At 43.8% G+C, this 20,485-nt stretch overlaps 1 protein-coding gene across 1 annotated transcript; it reads right to left on the bottom strand.

The window, feature by feature from the left end:
• Nucleotides 1-11,538: 11,538 nt before the first annotated feature.
• On the bottom strand, nt 11,539-14,637 carry LOC146719014 (uncharacterized). The gene is made up of 7 exons (XM_085458467.1): nt 14,574-14,637; nt 13,399-13,491; nt 13,190-13,301; nt 12,786-12,874; nt 12,513-12,673; nt 12,172-12,349; nt 11,539-11,738 (listed from the first exon to the last, which is right to left on the bottom strand). The coding sequence occupies exons 1-7, from the start codon at nt 14,635-14,637 to the stop codon at nt 11,602-11,604; spliced, it is 834 nt and encodes a 277-aa protein (XP_085314593.1). The 3' UTR covers nt 11,539-11,601.
• Nucleotides 14,638-20,485: the final 5,848 nt, after the last annotated feature.

The raw sequence follows: 20,485 nt of genomic DNA, 5'->3' as shown, positions 1-20,485 counted from the left end.
TCATCTTTCACTAATATTGCTCGTCCATCCTGAAGTTGTCTGAATTGAAAACAGTCTGGACAGAAAGTCTCTGCATTTTCAAGAAAAGACAGCGTTTAAAAACAAGAGCAGCAGAGACATGGAGACAAATTATGGAATTTAGCCAGTTCACTAAAGCTGTCAGCACTGTTTCTCAAGCCTGAGCTGGTGCTTAGGATTTAGTGGCTTGTCGTTACATAGGGGGGATTAGGCCCTTGACAAAGTGCCTATTGATTTACCTACCTGTTGTGTGTTGAATTAGACCAAATATATTAAATACCCCCACCCCCCTCGTAATAAGTAATATGGGCTGATGGAGGGTTTTGAAGAAATCGTGATTGTGTCTAGAGATGGCACGATACCACTTTTTTATGTCCGATACCGATACCGATATCATAAATTTGGATATCTGCCGATACCGATATGAATCCGATATAGTGTTTTTTAATCAACAAAACTGTTTTTTAAATATCTTGCTGCATTTTGTATAAGTTCATACTCAAGTTTAAAACAACAACTACACTAAAGCTATTCTGTTATACCTGTATGCAAAAAAAATGTTTCATAGTTCAGCAATACTGATCAATCTAATAAACTTAAACCTACACCATCCTCCCTATTCTGGTATTTTAAAGAGTACTTAGCATAAATATTAAGCAACCTAACTAATAGGGTTCCAACTCCCAGCAACAACAAAAATAAATAAATAAAAAATAGGGAACCACCCCTCACGCTCCACCTCATGATGCTTAATCGACGTAATCAACCTTAATTTGATGCAGTGTGAAAAAAAATGCACAGAAATCAATTATTTTTCAAGAAATATTAAATAGATTCAACATCTTTCTTCAACAAAATTGCAGACTGCACAGATGGTACCTTCCCAAAGGAAAAAGTACTATAGCTTACTAGGGTATATATATTAGACTTAATAGTTACTATATACAGTAATGGACTTCTATTCATTTTGCATCAAATTAAAACTTTGGGTGTCAGATAATTATTTATTAAAAGCTTGACATTTTAAATGAGAATAAGAAAGAAAAGTATGTCTTTGTGCCCCCTTTTCCCTGTTAATGCCCTATCGGCCCCCCTGGCTAAACTTTGCTAGATCCGCCCCTGCACAGTTACCAGCGTCAGCTACGTAGAAAAAGATCCTCGAGTAGAAAGTAATATTAAATACATTCTAACAACAGCTGATCAAGCTTAAACGTGCTTCTGTTGTTCAGCCGCTGGTTTCCTCTTTCTGGTGCAAAGTGGGCCAAAAGCAAACTAGAGACACGGACTCACGACAGAAAAGCCGATCAGCTGATCGTTAAGCAGTTTCATGATTGAAGTAGCAGCAAGAAGAGGCAGTCGCTCCATATATCGTTTGTTAAGCTTAACGCAGGAATGCTTTACAAACATTCAGAGATGGACTTACACACTTGCTTTACTTCTCTCGGGGAGATGAAATGCCGGGTTGCTAGCGAAGCTCCAAATGCTATCCAGACCACCGACAGGTCCCCATGCCACAGCCGCTCTATCACGTGATGCATACTGCTCCGACGTGCTAACGTTCTGAGGTGAGTTACGGCGTATTGCAAGTTTTGTGAGGTGCTTTCGTGATATTTAATGGATCGGATTACATTTTTTATTTTTCTCCGATATCCGATCCAGTAATTTAGGTCAGTATCGGACCGATACCGATACGTAATATCGGATCGGTCCATCTCTAATTGTGTCAACTGTTGAAAGGCATCAACACAGACTTACAGCCATGTAGACACCATGAAATGTCAATGAAATTCAGTGACGTTCACTGATGAGAGTCCTGAGTAAAACTGAACTTGGTTTTAGCAAATAAAGCATCTGCCAACAAAAGTTCAGTGTAGCCTTCACTTAAATATCAAAGACTGTCAGTCACAAAGTGTCATGGTCCTGGGCCATGTGGGCCCAGTATTCTTAGTTTTCATGTATTTTTGTATTTTGTTCTTTATTTAGGCCATGCTTCCTGGGTTGATCTGTTACGTTGTTCCTTATGTGTTTTCCCTTCGTGACTCTCACCCCCTGTGTGCCCCTCTGTGTATTTATGAGCCCTCGTCTCTCTTTGTGTTTTATTCTATGTTTTCCCCAGCCCGTTATGTCTGCGTTCTCCCCGTGCTCTCTCCCCTCCTGTTTGAACCTCTGTGTACTTCCTGTTTTACTTTGCCCATCTCCCATCAGTGTTACGTTCACTCCTGCCGTGTCTTGTTATGATTATCAGTGTCACCTGTGTTCCCCGTGTGCATCCACTTCCCCTGATCATCCCTCATGTGTATTTAGTCTCTGTGTTTCATACAGTCTGTGTCGCGTCGTCTGTGTTACCACCTCTTTGTTCCGTATTCCAAGCCATAGCTTTTCCTTAGTTTATTTCCAGTTTAGGTTTTCGTTTGAACGGTTACTCTTATGCTGCCTTCACTCTGTTTTGTTCCTTTTCATCAGCCATAATAAACGGCTCGCTTTTGTTTAAATCCACTCCTGCATCCTCGCCTGTGTTCGCACCTGGGTCCACCACACACGTTTCCGCACGGTCTGCCTCCGCAGACCCTGACAGTACGACGCGACCATGTCGGACCCAGCGACACAGAGGAGGGGGATCGTCCGGACAGTGGAGTCTCTATGCGACAAGTGGCTGCACTGTTCCAGTGAGGAGGAACGAGAGGAGTTCGCCCGCCAAGTAGGGGTGTGCGTATCTGTGTTCCCCTGGTTATGGGAGACGCTGCACCCCCTCGTCAGCGACTTTCTCGTCTCCACCCTCCAACTCCGTCCGCAGGAGCAGCGGCCCGGTGGGCGTGCACCTTCACCAGAGCCGTGCCGTTGCGCCGTTTCCCCGCTGTCTCATGAGCCAGTAGCGGTCAGAGTTGGAACGGTGAGGCTCGCCACAGACACACCTTCCGCCCGCACCCCGCCGGCTTCCGCGTCTTCACCGCGGTCTGGCCGCACGGCGTGGCGCACGGAGACAACGGAAGCCATAGACTTTGGCGAGGAAGAGCGGCAGCAGGTGTTACGGGCTTATCGGGAGGACGAGCTCCGGTGGAAACCCTGGCTCATCCCGGAGGAGGACCTCTCACCTGCTGCACAGCCTACCAGCCGCTCGCCGTCTCCGATCCGCTTAGGCTATTTTTCGCCTGTCTCATTTCTGGCAAGGATGGGGGCGGACGACGGGGAACTCACCACTACGTCACCCTCTGTGTTGGCGCCATCAGCGCCCATCGCGCCAGCTTCCTCTGCTCGAAGGAGGCGGCGCGCCCGCCGCCATAAACCGGACAATGCTAAAACTACAAAACATGAAGTGGACGGCGGGTTCATTTTTGATAGAGCTATTTTTGTCGACCCTGAGTCTGCCATTTCTCGGACTGATTTTTCTGAGCCTACTCCTTTTCCTGCTCGTGTTTCTCCTCCCAGGCCAGCTCAGTTAGCTCCCTCGCAGCCCTTCACAGCTCAGTTAGCTCCCTCGCAACCACCCTCAGTTCAGTTTCCTGTGTCCCCCTCAGTTCAGTTTCCAGTGTCCCCAGTGCCACTTTCAGTTCAGGCCCCAGTAGCTCCTGTGCCGCCTGTAGCGCAGGCCCCAGTAGCTCCAGTGCCGCCTGTAGCGCAGGCCCCAGTAGCTCCAGTGCCGCCCGTAGCGCAGGCCCCAGTAGCTCCAGTGCCGCCTGTAGCGCAGGCCCCAGTAGCTCCAGTGCCGCCTGTAGCGCAGGCCCCAGTAGCTCCAGTAGCCCAGTTCCCGATAGCAGTACGGTCCGCTGGTCAGCTTAACATTCAGCCAGGGGTCCCAAATCTCTCTGGCTCTGCATCAGCTCCTGCTGGGAGCTCGGATGAGCTCATCCAGGACTCCGCGGCTCCCACGCCGCCATCTACCTCGTCAGCTGGGGGGCCCGAGGAGCCCGTTCAGCCTCCCGTCTCCGCTGGAGGGTCCGAGGGGCCCGTTCAGCCTCCCGTCTCCGCTGGAGGGCCCGAGGAGCCCGTCCAGCCTCACGCCTCGTCAGCTGGAGGGCCCGAGGAGCCCGTCCAGCAACCTTCCTCGTCAGCTGGGGGTTCAGGAGAACCGCACCAGCCTCATGCCACGTCAGCTGGAGGGTCCGAGGGGCCCGTTCAGCCTCCTGTCTCAGCTGGAGGGCCCGAGGAGCCCGTCCGGCCTCACGCCTCGTCTGCTGGAGGGCCCGAGGAGCCCGTCCAGCATTATGCCACATCAGCTGGAGGGCCCGAGGAGCCCATCCAGCCACCTTCTGCTACGCCTGGTCCAGCCTCTGCTTCTGCTACGCCTGGTCCAGCTTTGGCTTCTGCTCCTCCCGGTCCAGCTCCAGCCTGTGCTTCATCAGCTGCAGCTCCAGCCTGTGCTTCGTCAGCTGCAGCTCCAGCCTGTGCTTCGTCAGCTGCAGCTCCAGCCTGTGCTTCGTCAGCTGCAGCCTCAGAGTCTTCGTCCTCGCCTGGCCCAGCCTCAGAGTCTTCGTCCTCGCCTGGCCCAGCCTCAGAGTCTTCGTCCTCGCCTGGCCCAGCCTCAGAGTCTTCGGCTTCTGCTCCTCCTGGTCCAGCTTCAGCCTGTGCTTCGTCTCCTCCTGGTCCAGCCTCAGCCGGTGCTTCGTCTGGTCCAGCCTCAGCCTGTGCTTCGTCTGGTCCTGTGCCCACCGGGCCATGGCCAGCACGCCTGACACTGGAGAGCCGCCGCTGCCTTCCGCGCGGCCGGCCTCCTGAACTGCTCCGTCGTCTCCCTCGCCGCCGCCGCTGCCTTCCGCGCGGCCGGCCTCCTGAACTGCTCCGTCGTCTCCCTCGCCGCCGCTGCCTTCCGCGCGGCCGGCCTCCTGAACTGCTCCGTCGTCTCCTTCGTCGCCGCCGCCATTGCCTTCCGCACGGCCGGCCTCCGGACCAGCTCTGCCACCTGTGCCACCCGCCTGGTCGGCCCCCCGACCGTGTGACCCGTGAACTCTTGTGCCTGTGGGCTCTGGGTCGGCCCCCTGAACCTTATTTGGACTACGGTCATGTGCTCCTGTGTTTTCTGTTGTTTGTTTTGTTTCCCGTTCTGGTCCCTCCGTCCTGGTCCCCCGCCTCCCGCCCTGGGTGGGTTGTTTTCTGTTTTGGTTTTGTTTCTCGGGTTTGGGCTGTCGGGTGCCAGCCCTTTAGGGGGGGTGATGTCATGGTCCTGGGCCATGTGGGCCCAGTATTCTTAGTTTTCATGTATTTTTGTATTTTGTTCTTTATTTAGGCCAGGCCTGCCCAATCCCGGTCCTCGAGAGCTACCATCCTGCAGCTTTTAGATGCATCCTTGTTCCCACACACCTGAATCAAATGAATGGCTTGTTATCAGGCCTTTGCCAAACATGATGGCATGCTGAAGAGATCAAACCATTTGATTCAGCTGTGTTGGAGTAGGGATGCATCTAAAAGCTGCAGGATAGTAGCTCTCGAGGACCGGGATTGGGCAGGCCTGATTTAGGCCATGCTTCCTGGGTTGATCTGTTATGTTGTTCCTTATGTGTTTTCCCTTCGTGACTCTCACCCCCTGTGTGCCCCTCTGTGTATTTATGAGCCCTCATCTCTCTTTGTGTTTTATTCTATGTTTTCCCCAGCCCGTTATGTCTGCGTTCTCCCCGTGCTCTCTCCCCTCCTGTTTGAACCTCTGTGTACTTCCTGTTTTACTTTGCCCATCTCCCATCAGTGTTACGTTCACTCCTGCCGTGTCTTGTTATGATTATCAGTGTCACCTGTGTTCCCCGTGTGCATCCACTTCCCCTGATCATCCCTCATGTGTATTTAGTCTCTGTGTTTCATACAGTCTGTGTCGCGTCGTCTGTGTTACCACCTCTTTGTTCCGTATTCCAAGCCATAGCTTTTCCTTAGTTTATTTCCAGTTTAGGTTTTCGTTTGAACGGTTACTCTTATGCTGCCTTCACTCTGTTTTGTTCCTTTTCATCAGCCATAATAAACGGCTCGCTTTTGTTTAAATCCACTCCTGCATCCTCGCCTGTGTTCGCACCTGGGTCCACCACACACGTTTCCGCACGGTCTGCCTCCGCAGACCCTGACACAAAGTCATACATGACCAGGAAGTTTGTCCAGGTGTTTGTTTGTCAAGGTGTTGCAGAGTGTGGTGCAGGACTATTGCTGATGCATCATCCATTGATTAGTTAGTGCGTTATGCAAACTGGTCTATAGTGTCCAGACCCATGTGGTTGATGTGTGTGAGAACCATTTTTTCTAGACACTTCATGACGACTGGTGTGAGTGCCACTGGCCCGAAGTCATTCAGGGCGGATGTGTCCAGTCTTTTGAGGACTGGTATGATGGTGGGGGACTACTGCCTGGGATAGTGACAGGTTGAAGATATCAGTTTATGCACCAGCTAGGCCTTCAAAACTCTGGACTACAGCTCTGCTTTCGACACCATCCGCCCGGGCAAGATGATCAAGAAGCTGACAGACCTCAGCATACTGACTCCCATCAGCAACTGGATTCTGGACTTCCTGACATGTGGTGAGAATGGGAGGACGGGTGTCTGCTGAGCCCCCCTTCAGCACAGGAGCTCCACAGGGCTGCTGCCTCAGCCCCAAACTCTTCACCCCGTACACCTATGACTGTGTCTCCACCCAGGACAACTCAATGGTCATCAAATACGCTGACGACACCACCATCCTGGGGCTCATCAAGGAGGCGGGGGGACGAGTCCAGGTACAGGACCCTGGTAGACAACGTTCTTGAATATGGAGAGGAGAATGACCTCATCCTCAACACAGACAAGACCAAGGAATTAATACTGGAGCCGTACTCTCAACATTAACACAAAAGTGAAAAAAGCCCAGCAAAGCCTTATTTTCATTCGGCTGCACAGGAAAGCCGCCAATATTCTAAATGTCAAAATGTGCAATACTATGTGTGTAATACCTAGAGTGCTATTTAGATTCTCGCCAGCGAGTACTTGTATTACCACCCTCTGGTTTTGTTAAGTTGTACACCTTTGCCTGTGTAGGGCCGTTTTCCTCTGGTTGTGATTTACTTGTTTTAGCGCTTCAAAGCTTGTGCTTGGAGATTATGAAAAACAGTCACATGGGTGGATTCTTAGATGAATTTTCTCACGATCTCAAAAAATTGCCAGAAAGTAATGTCTTTGCTTTTCACATCAGACATCGATCAATCAGTCTAACCTTTATTTGTCACATGCAAAGTTTACACCTGCAGTGAAATCAGAAATCGGCAAATGCGATGAAGAAATTGAAGAAGAATGTTTGATGTATGGTGAGTAGGTATACCTTTGTTCCTTAGTGCAATATGTGATTTGACTCTGTCAACTCAATGCGTGGACAGTGTGGAGGAGTGGTGCTAAAATCATTTATCATCATGGGCCACATACAGCTCAATTTCATCTTAAGTCGGCCAGACCAGTGAAGATTTTGTCTAATAAACTTTTTTTTTTTAAATACACCTCCAAGTTGTTACTTTCAGTGTAAAGGAGATTAACTACATCATTAATCCTTGAGAGTCTTAACATTATACAGTTTTTTTTTCAAGATTACAAAGAAATGCTGTTGTAGTATACCAAAGAAACCTATGAGAAGGGCTCACTGAGCTCATACTGTTAAAGAAATGAAAGAATTCCTTCTGAAAAAGGGGAATCCTATTGTACATAGTAAATAGGAATAACTTTTCTTTCATTAAATCGAATACTAACAATAAAAAATCTAATATTTAGCAGTTAATGCTTTAGCTGGTACTTACTCTAACCAAAATCTCTGAGGTGTGTTTCCATCACCCTGTTGAATCTATGAACACGAAGAGTTAATCCAGTTCGAAGGAAGTTCCGAGTGGGGGGGGTTCCAACCTCGTAGGTTTGATCTACCTAATACGTATCATTGGCAGTGAGTCTGTCCCCAGGAGATTTGGGGGAAGGCCAAAACCTCTTAAGGAAAGACCAAATTTCTGTATACAGAAAGATCCTGGTTTTATATGAACATGTTTGTTGTGAGCAATATGCCGGCTTCATATTCTCAGCATTAGCAAGTATTCAAGGGGCTATAACTCACCATATTTACCAGTCATAACTATCAAATCCATCTACAGAAGGATGCATTGTATGTTAATGCTGGCTATTGCCAAAGTACGTTTCAAGTTGCTTGTTACTATACAAATGGGCACTCAGACTGAATATAACAAGTAGAACCGGTTGATGCTATTTCAACATATCACTTGTTTGAGATTATACACATAAAACCTGAGTGCTTGGCCTTTGCTTTTGCTTCTCTCAATCCAAACCCAAAAGGTTTTGCCACCATTTTACAGTCCTTACCCCTAAAATTAGAACAAGCCGCAATTATTTCCCCAAATCCCTCTTAAATGTTCATAATCTCTTTTGTTACACAAACTGTCTGCAGTGTTTTTTCCTCCCATTTTCATGTGTTGACTCATTCACTGAAAATAAGCTTTAATCCTTCTCTTGTGGCTGGGTTTTCCCTGAAAGCTCAAAGAAATTAGAACATAAGAGTAAGAAAGAGGGCAGTACTTCAAAAAACACTTGCTGTTAATGGAACTAAATCACTACTAACAATGTTTCTGTTTGCCAGGCAATGTCTGATCTCCCATTTCTTTTTTATAAGGGAGGAGATTAGAGCTACGTGCTCAATTTCCAAAAAGCAACTTGTAATCACACAAGTCCCATTATGCAAATAGGCAACGAGAAGACAATACCAAAGCCAAGGATGCTTTTTTTTTAGATGGGTGGGAGCCGGTTCCCATTTTTGTTCATCATTTCTCTCTCTTTGATTAAAGCCCAAGACAGGTAGGATGGATTTTTTTTCTGATCCCAGCATGAATGGGGATTAACACTCCAATAGCTGATTTTATATTCTATCAAATTATTAATCCCTAGCAATAAAATGTCAAAAATGGTACAGTGCACACCATTGTGTATTTTCTTTCCCCTACAAATGCAACATAACGTGTCACATGGCAAGCAACCACAAGATGAAAATGAAAAACAAAACAAAAGAAAGCAGAAGTCTGGCACAGTACAGGGGTGAGTAAGACCAAGAAATGAATGCAGGAGGACTGCCAAGCAGCAGTGGAGAGAACTGACACCCATGATTGGGTCCATACCAAAGAGGTAAATAAAAGAAGCCCCCTAAGCCCTTGTAATCAGCAGAGGAACAGACAAGGCCGGGCTGGTTTTTCCTCCTTAAGCTCTGGTTGAGTTTGGGGTCCAATGCTAGTCTTTGAGGAGGCCCAGCCAAATGGCACAACACATCAAAGTCTTTAGCTGTTAGCCTTCTTGCCTACTTACGTCAATGTCCCAGGGATTAGCATTAGCATAATTGAGGTTTATGTACAGATGCTTAGTGCAAGGGCTTGATGGATCTCTATTCTGGAATGGGAATGTGTTGTGTAATGTGGATTTTGCATCCATTCTGCTTAAGACTACGAACACCACCCCCGTAGCCCATTACACCATGTAGTGTGTGTGTGCGTTGAGTGCATGTGCATGCACACTTACACGCACAAGAACAATCACACTCTCACTGTAATACTGATCCCATGTGCACACAGCACACACACTTTATTCTGTCTATAGTTAGAGTCAAAGGAAACAACAGTGCAGTTTGTAGCCTTTAGATCATAAACATAACTTGCAATGCAATGCACTGCACACTATTATAGATGACAGACCTCTAAGTTTAATAGCGTCATGGTCCACACTCCTAACTTCACAGCAGGTCACACCAAAAGGATTATCCTTTGCAGTATTACTCTGTAGTTTGGTTTGGTGAGCAGAGGTGCTGGCATCCCATTTTTATTCTGTAATTACAGTGGCCAAAAATATCACTGTGTCAGACAACTATTAGTGATAGAATGTGGTAAAAATTATGTTTAATTTTTATTATATGAAAACTAATCCTAACATTGCTGCATTGTTGAAGTCTGCACTGACCTGAAATGAATAAGAATTGACATACTGTATGCAGAGAACAGTTTCTTTGAAAGTTTAAGATACTATAGCTGACTGGAAAGTAATAGGATTGCTCCTTGGAAGCTCAAGTCAAAGTAGGGCTGTGCGATATGACCAAAATCTCATATCCCGATATAAGACATCTATCATCCCGATAACGATATAAATCACAAAAATTTTACATTTTATGTACATTCTGAGAATCGCAGGCAGCTCGACTTGCATAAAGTGTTTCCAGCTGGGCGTCGTGTAGCTGGAGTCGAGTGTTTTAACCGAAGCATGAAACGATACATTTTTAGACATAAGTTGTTTCCTTTGTGAGTATTTATTACACGGCGTGCTGCGGGGAAAAGCCTGTTCTAACGTTTGAGTCTAAGGTTTATTTTTTAGCACCTGGCGGCTCTCTGGCACTCTGCATACTCTTTTACGTGATTAAGTTTATTTTGAAAAGTCTCAACAGGATCGTGAGCTTTATTGTGAAAGGTTTATGTGGAAGATAAACAAGCAGACACGCGATGGGCTTACTGTCGTTGTTGCTAACAACAACGCATAAAAAAAGTGTGGTTATATTAAATATAAGAGAAAGAGAGAACTTTAAGAAATGAATATAGCCACTACAGTGACCATCAAAAACATATTGTCGTAAACAGTTTATTTTGCGACACGACAAAACAAACGATAGCGTAAAATGAAACGATAGACGTTTTTATATCGTTATCCCATATATATCGTTATATGGAACAGCCCTAAGTCGAAGCATGAGCTGAGATCCCTAATTCGACTGAGCTTTTTTAAATAGTAGACTTTCTTATACACATAGCAATCTGAAGTAGACCGTTACTCTGTGACTGCTACTGTGTAATGTAGTTGCCTTGTTTTGCAAAGTTTATGACATAAGTGAAAAGCAGCTTGCTAACAATGTGATCAAATTATTCTTACAAACCTTTGTTTGGATAGATATGTAGATATTTATAAGCTTCAATTTAAAACCAAAAGTAGTGCATCATTGTTACTGCAATATAAGAAACCCAGATAGCAAGGAAACATTGAAACACTGTTGAGTCAATATCAGGCTGTGTCATTGAATCAACGTTGAAGTGTGACGTTGACCTAACGTCACTCTTGCACCCTTTTTTAACGTTGAAACAACGTCAGGTTTTGATGTTGAATCAATGTTGAAACCTGACATTGATTCAACGTTGTATTTTCTAATACTGTTGACATTGAAACAATGTCAGATTCTGATATTGAAACACTGTTGAGCTATGGTGTTGATTTTCCACCTCTTTCGCACAGTTGCTTTTTATTAAAACAACAGTTAAATCATGACTGGAAATCTACCTTTCTTTATAGGTATTTTAACCAATACTAAACTACTGCATGTTTCCATCAATACTTAAACCACCTAAACACATAATTGTACTTATTCCTTAAATTGGACACCCTTTATAAAAAAAAAACCAAATGTCTCACAATGTATCATGTCAATATTAATATCCTAAAATAAGAAAGCATTGCATGTGATGTAACAGAGAGAAAAAAAAAGGTCAATAGTCATGTTTCGTTTGCTAAATACTTTATTAAAAGACAGTTTCCTATTTACATTTATATGTTTCACAGAAGTTTGTAATTTTTTACTCTGGGATGGGGATGCATGATGTGCGTCCTGCACCACCCAAACGATCTGGGGCATATCGGAGCCATTTCTGCACTGCTTGCGCAAAGACAAACTCGGACATAGAGTTTGCCCCTAACTGCTGCGTCAGGCCATCTAGGACAAAAATACACACACACACACACACACACACACACACACACACACACACACACACACACACACACACACACACACACACAAACAAAAAAAGTGAATTAGAGCACGTGAATAAGCTCTTGTTAACTGTCTTCAGCGGGGAGAAAGTATGTAAACTCCTAGGCTGATAAACATGAAAGTCACCAGGCGTAAATCTGCAAACTGCCGCATTTGATTCCCAAAGAGCTATGAGCGGAAAAAGTGATAAGTCTTAGCATGGTGTGCCGTGTCCTTTAAAACAAAATAAACATGGGGTCCTCGGGCTGTACAAACTACAACCCGAGGACTAAACAAGCCAAAGACCAAAGACTCCATCTCCAGATTAACCGGACATGAAAGTCTTGTTATTAAGAAAGACAAAGTAATATAGCAAAAAAACAGTAAAACTTACCAAATATGCATTTGCAGAGCGCTGTATCTTTAAATGCCATTTTTTGCTTTGTCTGGTCCTTGGTTTTTTTCCCTGCCCAGTTTAGTACCGAGGCCAGCTCGTTTGTAATGGCATAAGCCATTACACGGCGGACTCGCACCTCCAGTGTGGTTCTTCCAATCAAGGCAAAGCGTCTCACCTATAGACACATTTTAAGAGATGGAATTAGCGTGTCTCATGTCTTAAATGTGTATGCAAGTGCTTGTGTGTTTAATCAACAAGCCGTTGTTATGTATTTAAATCACATCTGACAGCTATTACACTTTATAGTTACAAAGTGTATATAACCTTTATATACTTACCATTGCCTTATTTGCCTCTTGTGATTGAAGAGCTGGCTCTGCATTGTTTAGCTCCTCAATGTTGTGCAAGGGCAAATCCAGAGGCAGTACCCCAGCATCTACCGATTCATTGCGGATGGCTCTGACCTCCTCACGGAGTTCATTAACAGCTCTCGTCAGGTCTGACAGAAAAAGATAAATTTTTTTAAGTATTTAAGAATACAGACAACTTGTCAAAAGTTTCCTTGTGTCACACACAGATATGTACAAAGACACTAGACAGTATTTTATTACCTGGTATTTTCACTCGAGGGGCCTGGGGAAACCATTTCTTTGTGGGCTGCTCATCCTCTGAGTCACTATATGTGTACAGGGGATTTGGTCTAAAGAAAAAAAGTTGAAAACGGTCATAAGTAATTACAAATGTGCTTTTGGAATATTTTTTCCTAAAGTTACAGTTTAATTTATAACAACACACACAGGAAACGGAGATGTGCAAGAAGGTACAGTATACAAGGAATTTTTGAAGTGCACAAGTGTACACGGCTTTGCATTTATAAAAAGTTTACAAGCTTCCACTTTTTGGACTATATTATGTGGTGATATTGCAGTAAGGAAGCACCACAGATATGTATAAAAGACAAGATCATAAATTCTTAGCAATCAAAGATATGTTTGTGAAATAAAAAAAGTTTTACTTGTGCTTTCTTTTATGACTGGTCTGAGTTTCAGCTTCGGACTGAAGGTCAGACGTATCACAGTGTTCACTTAGATATTTCTGAAGACTGCGTTCTGCTTTGTGAAATGTGTCTGGAAGTACAAACACAATGTATGGCCAGACATAAATTAGGACATGAAAAACTTGTTATTGTTACATTTATACAACACCAATCCAGATGATACCCACCATGGCTTATTAGAAGTCGGACTGGTGCATAGGTGAGCCATGTTGCACCAGGATGAACTCTCCTCTTTACTGCGTCGTGGATCCTGAATGTGTCTCACGGAGGATATGGAGGCCATGACAATTTCTCCCCATTTATCCATGATCTAGGGACTATTTCTGTACCACCAGTGCTAAACTGCACAATGCACCAGTCTTTCATTTTTATCTTTTTTTTTTAATTTGGAGTCCTTTTTTGCCCTGTCTAGGATAAACAGGAAACAGATAATTACAATATATTTCATAGTCACTACAAAACTTGATCTATTGATTGAACTAAATAATAAATAATAGCTTAAAATGTATATAGGCAACAATTACAAGCAAACCCGTATATGTAAGCATTTAAACACTGACGATAATAACATTAACAGTATTTTGTCTAAGTCTGCCATTGTAGGAATTCATGGCACCGAGACAAAAACTTGGCGCACAGTGTGGCGTCAAAATAGGCGCACACCTTTGACGCTGCGTTTTCTCCGTCTTCCTCGTCCACACGTAAATGCTAAACGCAGTTTACGTGTGGACAAAAGGTGCAAACGCAAGGTAGGTGAGCGTGCAGCGTAAAGTTTGAATTGAGTGCGAATCGAAGCGGGTGCTCTCCAATCATTAAAAGTAACAAAGTCATTGAACACATTTATACAGTTACTTTTACGTTTATCAATCATATATCACAGATTTACAATTTTTTGTAGTACTATGCTAAAAAGCAACTACAGAGCGAAAGTCTGGGTCAAGCGCCGAGGCGACGGCAAGAACAAAGGAACCCTCGAAGCGTTAAAGCTAGCTTTGTAAGGGAATATAACGGAAAAGTATGAAAATGTTTTCTTTGTTGATAGACTTTGTTTGCAGTGCAATTTATTTGTTGCCGGATTGTAAGAAGAAAGTAGACACAATTTCAGGCTCCCACATTTTATCCGAAACTTTACATTAACAAGTTTTTGTTTTTTTTTTACTGTTATTCAAATGCAACCGTGGAAATAACGAATAGAACAAAAGTCATTCATTCTTACCTTATACTAATCGTGGTGCAGGCCAGTGCAGTGCATGAACTGATGCCTTCTCCGGTCAATTCTGCTGAGAGTAAATCGAATGTCCCGCTCTACTGTACAAGACAATGGTTACCTGGAGGGATGTACCAATGTGATAGGGGTGCTGCGGAATAGTCCAAGTGGTAGCAGCTTTAATTTCCCGCTCAACCATAAATCGATGGTTTTTCAACGTGATTGTTGTCACCTTGTCAACTATACATAGATCAACAATCAACGATGACAGAACAACAGTGAATCAATGTTATTTCAATGTCAGTGTCAGGTTTCATCAGTATTTCAATGTTGTTTCAACATTGGTTTTGTGTTGACATTTCAATCCTGACGATTCTGATGGTTCAGATGGAAAATCAACATCTGTTCAATGTCTCCTTGCTATCTGGGAAGGAAATAAAGGTCCTGTTAATTCAACATTGCAATTTCTCTCTTTCTTTCACTTACTGCTGGAGAGGTGGTCCAAACAGGAAAGATTAGCAGCTATCGAGCCACAATAGAGTGAAACACATGAGCAGCAATTCAATCTTATAAACTAAACCAGCGTCTCGTTCTATGACAACAAACATGGCAAATTACTTGAAATGGGCTGTGAATCTTTCATGCTTTCATTTGTTTATGCATTTGCACTTTGTTTGTTTAAAGTGGGTAGAACAGGATGATTTGAAGACAGAAAGGTATGATATCTGCCTCACGGGTCCAAGAAATACACAAGAGGAAAAAAGGGGACAAATATTCAGATCATTGAGTATTGGATTCAAATGACAACAAATTCAGTTTCACGGGAACCTCTGGATAATATTTCCAAAGCACTGCATGTGACAGATGAATTAGGAGTCTTAAGCATGAAATCACACTTATCCACTGATACATTTTGGTCCACTTTTGAACAAACAGTAGCTGTCAAGGCATTAAGTGTTAATAATAATAATGTGTATGTGTTAGTCCCCATAGGGAAATTGCTCCTCTGCATTTAACCCATTCACCCAGTAAAGCAGTGGGCAGCCACCAATGCAGCGCCTGGGGAGCAGTGTGTAGGGACCTGCTCAGGGGTACCTCAGGGTAACCGTTCAGTGGAGTCGAACCCCCGACCTTCCGATCATGGGGCCACCACTCTACCTACTGAGCTATCCCTGCCCCTCCTGTTAGTTAATATAAAAGTATTAAACAGCAATTGGGCAGACCTTTGTTAAGAATCAACTTTTCACTTTCACCTCCTGTGGAAAATCTTGAAAGTCTTGCAACAGCCCAGGCATGGAAGCGACTTTGGTGTGTTATCACATGATAACAGATATCTTACATACATGTTCAAGAGACCAGTTTGAGACTATTTGAATTCCATGTCATGGTGCATTATCCTGCTGAAAGCAGCCATCAGAAGATGGATACAGAGTGGTCAAATAGGAATGAACATGGTCAGCAATAATACTTGCTTAAAAGCTGTGGGTTTTAAGCAATGGTGCTGGTGCTAAGGGCCCAAAAGGGTGCCAAGGAAATATACCTCACACCATTACACCACTAGCAGCAACATGAACGCTTGATACAAGGCAGCATGGGTCCATGCTTTCATTTGATTATGCAAATTTTGACCCTACTGTTTGAATGTCACAGCAGAAATTGAGACTCACTTGACCAGCCAACGATTTTTCCAATCTTCTCTTGTCTAACTTGGTGAGTCTGTGCATATTGTAGCTTCAGTTCCCTGTTTTTAAGTGATAGGACTAGCACCTGGCTTCTGTAGTCCTCAAGTTTCAACATGTTATGTAATCAGAGATGCTCTTCTGCAATATCTTGATTGTGATGAGTGGTTATATGAGTTCCTGTTGCCTTCCTATCAGCCCTAGTATGGGCTAGCTCCTATCCCGACCATTGTCAACAAGACATTTCCCTCAAATGACTGCTACTATTTTTTCTTTTTTCCATTATTTTGTGTAAATCCTGATTTTCCACTCAGGAGAAACAACCATGCCACACTAAAAGTCACTTAAATTACCTGTCTTGTGATGGTGATGTTTGAGCTTCAGCAGACTGTCTGCATGGCTAAATGCATTGAAATGCTGCTGTGTGATCAGCTGATAAGATGTTTCAGTGAACAGGCAGTTGCAGAGGTGTACCTAATGAAGTGGCTGGCTCATAGCTTGAGCAACTTTTCTAGGGTTCATCTGTATCCGGCATTTGTCCAAACAAGCCCGACCAGCTGACACTTTTTAGACTGCATCAAACGATTCAGCCGTGAACGCACTATAAAGTCCAACTAACTACCACTACTGTTGCACACGCAGTGTGTTCCTATGCAGTGAAACTAGTTTATGTATGTATTAACTAACACCCGCGTTACTGAGTTCTCAACTAACCAGCCACAGCAGTGGCCATGCTGAGTCTGTTTCTGGTCCATGACAGGTGGGGTAATTGAGCTGCGCCCTCTTTTATGGAGGTGCTGCAGAGCCCCCGGGTGATGTCTTTACTTAGACCCTGTTTGTTGGACGGGACTCGGAAGACAAAGAAAATGAAAGATGAGGCTTGTACATTTGCCTATGATGCGATAAGCATGTGTGTACATGTTTGCATCTGTTTGCATAATAACATTTGTATCAGCAAATTTGAATTTTGATTGTGATGCTTCCTTCACGCACCTGGATTAATCTTTTATTACTGGTTGCTATATATTTGCTGGCAAAGAACAGGTGTCAGGAGGACGAGAGGGCTTCTACATCTCGTATTGAGACAATAAAGTTTTGTTTATAAAGAATAAAGTACTTTCATTTTTAGGTAATATTTGAATACAGTGGAGTAGGTTAGTAATTATTTTACAGAGTGGTGACCGTGTCGCTGATTTGCATGTCGGTACAGAGTTCGTGATGTGTGTGTGTCTGTGGGTGGAGGGTATTTGCTGTTGAAACGACTGTGCATGCATTAGGAGGAAGGTACTGGGCTGTGCAAATGAGGTGGTCATTCCACCTGTTATATATTTGCATAGGTTTAGGGAAGTTTTCAACAAAAGTTCCCATTGGACTATTAATGGTCATTGACTATAGGCTTGATATCAATAGAGGGGTGAGGTAAGGACAGTCCTCTAAGAAATTCCTTCTTTAGGAGAATGAAAAGGTCAAAGGTAATGACTCGTTATGGTTGATTTGTTTACTATAATGACTTTATAATAAAAAAAAAACCATGAGAGTAAAGGCCTTTACACACCGAATGCGTTGTGAAAAAACAACATGAAATTCAGAATTTTTTGAACACAAACTTATCACGTTATCGTCTATAGATATATTTTTTGCAGAATATTCGTCCTCATAAAGCGCACTATGAAAACAATGGAGTCAACATTAAACCATGATGAGCTGGTCTTGATGTTTCTAAACAAAAAAACGCAAGAAACAGATCCTGGCTTCATCCAGTTCCCAGGAGAAGGCAGCAGTGATTAGAGTTTGATCCAGGAGTTGAAGCTGTATCACAACAGCGTTCATACATATTTCAGGATGTCAGTTTGAGCACTTGTTGGCAGAGCCGGAACCACATCTGAGAAGGCGGAGGAATATCAATCAGCATCTACCTGCGTGTCACAGGTAAAATAGTATTATTCTTCTATTAACATATTATTGTATATTCAGCAACAGTGCATCATTCTGAGGGCGATCATTGCTAAATGCAGCGGCCTGATTGGTCAGATCTATTAACTCGTATTTCAAAAATTGGAAAAATCCAGCTTTAACGGAAAAATAAATGCCACAAAATCGTTCAAAGTCTAAATCACATAAGCCCGATGTCAATTGCTGGCATTAAGAATGGTTGAGTCCACAAAAATAATTTTAATATTATAATAATTTTTCTCTCTTTAATATTTAATATTTCATTTCATGGACATATCATGTTATGGTCACACTGCTGAAGCGTCAGTTTGGCAGAAAACAGCCGTTATTCTGATTAGCTTTGGTTCTAAAATTGACTTTTTATTATGATGTAGAAAAAACCTGTTCGCCACTATGTGACAACTAGGACAAGATGTGAAACAAAAGAAAAACAATACAATAGGATGTAGAAGATCAATAAATTACTTTAAAAGCAGAGAATATGTTCTCCAAATTAAAAGCAGTCTGCACTTCTTTTTTTTTTACAGCGGCAGGGCTGTAGAAAAAAATTAAATAAACTCTCTTTATCCATCCACTCATCTTCTTCCACTTATCTGGGGCCAGGTCATGGCCCCAGATAAGTGGCATGGCAGCCTAAGCAGAGAAGCCCAGACCTCCCTCTACCCGGCCACCTCCTCCAGCTTGTTTGGTGGAACACCAAGGCGTTCCCAGGTCAGCCGAGAGATTCAATCTCTCCAGCGTGTCCTGGGTCTGCCCCGGGGCCTCCTCCTGGCGGGACATGCCCTGAACACATCGCCTAGGAGGCGCCCAGGGGGCATCCTTATCAGATGTCTGAACCACCTGGCTCCTTTCGATGTGGAGGAGCAACGGCTCTACTCTGAGCCCCTCCCGGATGGCTGAACTTCTCAACCTATCTGTAAGGGAGAGGCCAGCCACCCTTTGGAGGAGGCTAATTTCTGCCACGTTATGCGTGTGTAAAGGGAGGCAATAATATGCTCACAGATTAGTCATAACAACCTGCTTATCCAGTGATATGTGGTAGCAGCTTAGTTTTATACTTTTCTCCTGTTTTCTGGCCAAAACCTGATCAATACAGCTTTAAAAGTCTGAGCTAAGTCAGTGCAGAGAAGTGCTTCAGTGTTGGGTGTGAAGGACTACGTTTTATTTTACGCTTTATCCACAAGGTTTGTCGAAGCCTGGCGGTGTAGGTGTCCATGTGAAGACTGGTGGCTGCTTGCAGTCGATACAGGAAAGTGGTGGGTACAGGATAAATCTCGACAGATATCATTTATATGAGGTCATTTCTTACTTGCTGCACTTGTATTTTAACAAGCCTTGCACTCGTCGTGGACATCTGTCAGTGTGCACATCTATGTAAATCCGTGAACCACGCATCAAGGAAGTGGGAGGGAGAGAGAGACGGGGAAAAACACTAGAGAACGAGGGTGAAAGTGAAGATCAATGTGCTTTGCCTGAACAGCATGTCTGAGCGTGGGAAGTTTAGAAAAACTTCTCCTGGGCCTCACAGCTCAAAGCGATTTGGTGTGTGTGTGTGTGTGAGTGAGCTCTTGAACATACTGCCAAGGCATTTGTCAGTCTTATCGCCTCTCTCGCCTCTCTGTGGTGGTGCTGGTGCTGGTGGAGAGTAATTGAGTGCTTAGAGTTATAGATGAACTAATTAGTAGGCGCATTGAAAGCTCAGCTCATTAGTGGGAGGGAGAGAGCCCTGTGTCGCCATGACTCTGAGGACTCTCTTTCATATCCAGTCTCAGCATAGGGAAAATTCTACTCCATACAACTTCATTAAAGAAGCTGCAGGGAGGAGAGGATGAGGAAAAAGGGTGGGTGTTAAAGGTATAGAGAAAAATGCTGCAATTAACTATATTAGTGAATGCGAAACAATACATGCATAATTAGAAGGCCTAAATGTGTATAGACTGGATAGGAAAGCTTTGGAAGTGGGATCAAAATGTAAAAATTCTGCCTTCTATACTAGAATCCACAGCATCTTTCTTCCCTGCTCTGTTGTCTCTGATACTGTTTACTGCAGCTAGTAAGATTTGTTTTAATGGTCTGGCCACAAAATTCCAGAAAATAATGTTTCCTAGAATTGAAGGTGATGACTTTGTGGGAATGTTTTGGCTTCATTATAGCTCAAAAATAAAAGAGAGTTCACCTACACAGGATAAAGTAAGGCAACAATGCTTGCAGCAGAGAAGCTGGGCCCAGTAAATAAAATATGGATTTTTAAGTCCAATGTTACCTGAGAGTATACACAAAATGAGCTTCTCCATCAACCTCCATAGTGAAATCTGGACCGTCTGTTCTCTGATTTGAGCTCCAGAGATTGTGGGGTCAAAGCCACAAAGCGCATTGATGTGAATCCTGCTCCACTCGAGCACACTGGATGAGAGA

The sequence above is a fragment of the Copadichromis virginalis genome, linkage group LG1 (assembly GCF_057382275.1).
Source record: "Copadichromis virginalis isolate Kocher_CV1m ecotype Utaka linkage group LG1, C_Virginalis_male_GT1.1, whole genome shotgun sequence".
NCBI lineage: Eukaryota > Metazoa > Chordata > Actinopteri > Cichliformes > Cichlidae > Copadichromis > Copadichromis virginalis.
The sequence above is the reverse complement of the archived record's forward strand: the minus strand, read 5'-3'. Positions and strand labels throughout refer to the sequence as shown.